Consider the following 3,003-nt stretch of genomic DNA (forward strand, 5'->3'; position numbering starts at 1 on the left):
TACGGGACGCAAAGTAAAGAATTTCAAAACAGGGCACATAACAATAAACACTTCAAATTTAAAATCAAAATTAAAAAATTTTGTTTGTCCTCAGGGGCCACGATCAGAGTGCCTTGGTTAAGTGTATATGAACAAGATGAAAAATGATTTGTTTTTTCTTTTTTAGTTATGTCACATTTCTTGTCCATAGCAAATATTCCCTTTTACTAGCTGAAAAGTCAATGAGATATGTATCTTAAAATGGTCCTTTTTCTCAAGAATATAGTCCTGGATGCAGGTTGTTTTTTTGATGAAGACATTTCCACCAACATAAATGTACATTTCATTTTGTCAATCTTCAGCTCTTTGAGTCATTGAGTATGATCTCAAGGTCTGAGCAGTGCTGGTACTGTGGTTCTGGTGGTTCAGACCAGGTGGACTGAGGTAGTTTGACAAGGTCGCTCGAAGGAAAGGTAATGATAGCGGTGTCACTGAAGACATCAGATAGACGCGCTGGACAGTCCAGCTGCCTCTCCTCACACACGGGTATCACCTGGCCGATGTAGCTGTAGTCTCGCTCGAATTCTCTCTCGATCGTCCTGGGTGTTGGGACAGGGGATAGCTCAACTCTTCACCAGCAACATTAACATCATCCCACATCAGGTACAAACCTTTCCCTCATGCCGTTGAAGCTGTTTCCAATTATTGTCATCAGAGGTAGACTTTGTGGGCTCCAGTTCTTCCACAGGAGGTTGTTATACAGGGCTTTCCCACAATGCATCAGATAAAACAACGTAGGCTTAATCACCGCCCGCTTCCCCTCCTGCCCGTGGGAAAAACAAGACACATATATTGTTTCCTTTTTGTTACAACTCTGGTGTAAGCAATAGCCAATTAAAGAGTTAAGACCTTAAAACACTTGATAGCCTTAAATTTTACACTATATTTTATTGTATTTCTTATTCTCCCTCCTTCCAACTATTATCTATTATTGTCATGTTTTGCTTGAGACTCTGGCACAACAATTTCCTTCGGGATAAATAAAGTTGTTCTTATCTTATCTTATCTTATCTTATGCTTGTCAATCATCACGGACCATCACACTATTCCAATCAAAATTATTAAAATGTTTATATAGTCTAATCAAAATAAATTGCGAATATTTTTTTTTCCACTCAAGTGTATTTTGAAATTGAATTAAATTTCTTTTAATATTATTTTAGGCCTTAATGTTTGCTAAATCTATTCAATAACTTTTAATGTATTTTAATGACCCACGGAAACCCTGAAATACCTGAGTGTGTGTAGAAAAATCAATTAACATAAAGATTTCAGTTGCAGTCTGTTAATCCATTGGTACATTACTTATTTCCATTTCAGTCTGTTTGATCTCTTTTTTTGTATTGTCAAGATTGATTTTTCACAATTAATCACAGAAGAATTGTGTTCTGTGGGTCAATTACACATTAAATAACAGTGGTGCGTGTTGTTATCACCCCACAAAAAGACAATATGCGAACTAACCTCATTTTCTGTGAGCACAGTCAGACCCAGCTGTGTCAGGACGTCTTTTTCTCCAGCAGAAAAGGCCGGGTCAAAAACAAAACAGTCCTTCAGTGGGATCTGTGAGAGGAAAGACAGTGTGTTTCGATAGAATGATGTCTCCGGTTGATGGGAAAAGCCCATGTCTCTCACCTTTCCAGCTTCCAGCAGAAGCAGAAGCATAGCAAGCTGGTAGCGAGACGAGACACATGAGGAAAAGGGGCCCAGGCCATAACAGACACACTCGGTCTGTAACCAGGTTATGCTCTCCTGCAGCTTTTCATTTGGTATCTCGTTGTCCTTCAAGTTCAGTGAAGGTTTCGAGAGGGATGCAGATCCAGTCATCAGCATCTGCTCTGGAAAGAAGATCAACACAAGCTTCAGCACACAGAAACCAACCATTTTTAGGGAGTAACATTTTGAAGTTACAGTACTTTTACTTTCCAAATGGACTTACTATTCCACGCTTTCCAAAAATCTTCGCATCTCAGTTCAGACCTGGCGAGGAGGAAATTCATTTAAATCTCTGGGAAAGCGACACCAATTAAAATAAAATACTTTCGTGATGAATAGACGTTTATATTGCTTACACAGTTTCTTTGATCCTTTTGACAGTTTTCCCAACATCAACCTGATCATTACAACATGCTGCGTTTGGATGCACTTGGAATATCTTCATTTTCCGTGCTGAACCTTTCTTCCGCCGGGCTACCTGCCATTGTTCTCCGCTTTCCGTCATCTCGATTATTCGAGCACTCTTCCCTTTTTATTTATTTTTTTTAATAAATGACCACACTTTGTTATATTAGAGAAGTAAAATAATCTTGGCTCTTGGCCATAGTTTACATGGGAACGCCAAAGTGTTACACCCGAGTTTTCACTTCCGGTGACAACCGGAAGTAGACCCTTCCTTTTTTTTTTTTTCCCCAAAATTTATATTCTCTTTTTTTTTTGTTTGTTTGTTTTTCGGGGGAAAAATGATTTACTTTTTTTTTGCTCAGGTGATATTTACATCACTTTCTAGTCTTATTCAGACTTTTAAAAATTATAAAGCCGGGAAATTACCGACGTACTTGGCCTTTGGTGTTTTTTCTAACCCTAACCCATATCGCATGCATATGACCACAGTGCAATGCCAAAATTCATCACTGCAAAATTCAAATTACCATGAATAATACCAAATAATATACCAATTGGCATAAATAATACAAAATAGCATAAATAATTACAGATAAAACCTTGCGAATTCGTAGAAAAGGCATAATGGCCCTATAAACATGTTAGAGATATTTGTTATATTGTTAATATGTGTCATTATTACATTTTTTTCAACTGCTTGTTCTGTAGCCATTTAATTCTGCTTCCATAAAGTCACATTTCTTTATAAGAGTTTTAAAAAAATCTGTGAAACATTTTGATTGGATTCTATCCATTCCGTCTGTTGAACCACAGTAACAGCAATTGTAAATTTGTTCCGTAATT

General features: G+C 37.4%; 1 protein-coding gene across 1 annotated transcript; it reads right to left on the bottom strand.

Moving 5' to 3' along the window:
* Nucleotides 1–219: 219 nt before the first annotated feature.
* Nucleotides 220–2,376, bottom strand: srrd (SRR1 domain containing). Its single transcript, XM_086173919.1, has 6 exons — nucleotides 2,112–2,376; nucleotides 1,979–2,019; nucleotides 1,675–1,877; nucleotides 1,504–1,602; nucleotides 651–802; nucleotides 220–578 (listed from the first exon to the last, which is right to left on the bottom strand). The coding sequence occupies exons 1-6, from the start codon at nucleotides 2,258–2,260 to the stop codon at nucleotides 338–340; spliced, it is 885 nt and encodes a 294-aa protein (XP_086030045.1). The 5' UTR covers nucleotides 2,261–2,376; the 3' UTR covers nucleotides 220–337.
* Between the last annotated feature and the right edge of the window lie 627 nt (nucleotides 2,377–3,003).

This window comes from Fistularia commersonii, chromosome 26 (genome assembly GCF_037954325.1).
Source record: "Fistularia commersonii isolate RoL2024-O1a breed Wild chromosome 26, RoL_Fcom_v1.0, whole genome shotgun sequence".
Taxonomy (NCBI): Eukaryota; Metazoa; Chordata; class Actinopteri; order Syngnathiformes; family Fistulariidae; genus Fistularia; species Fistularia commersonii.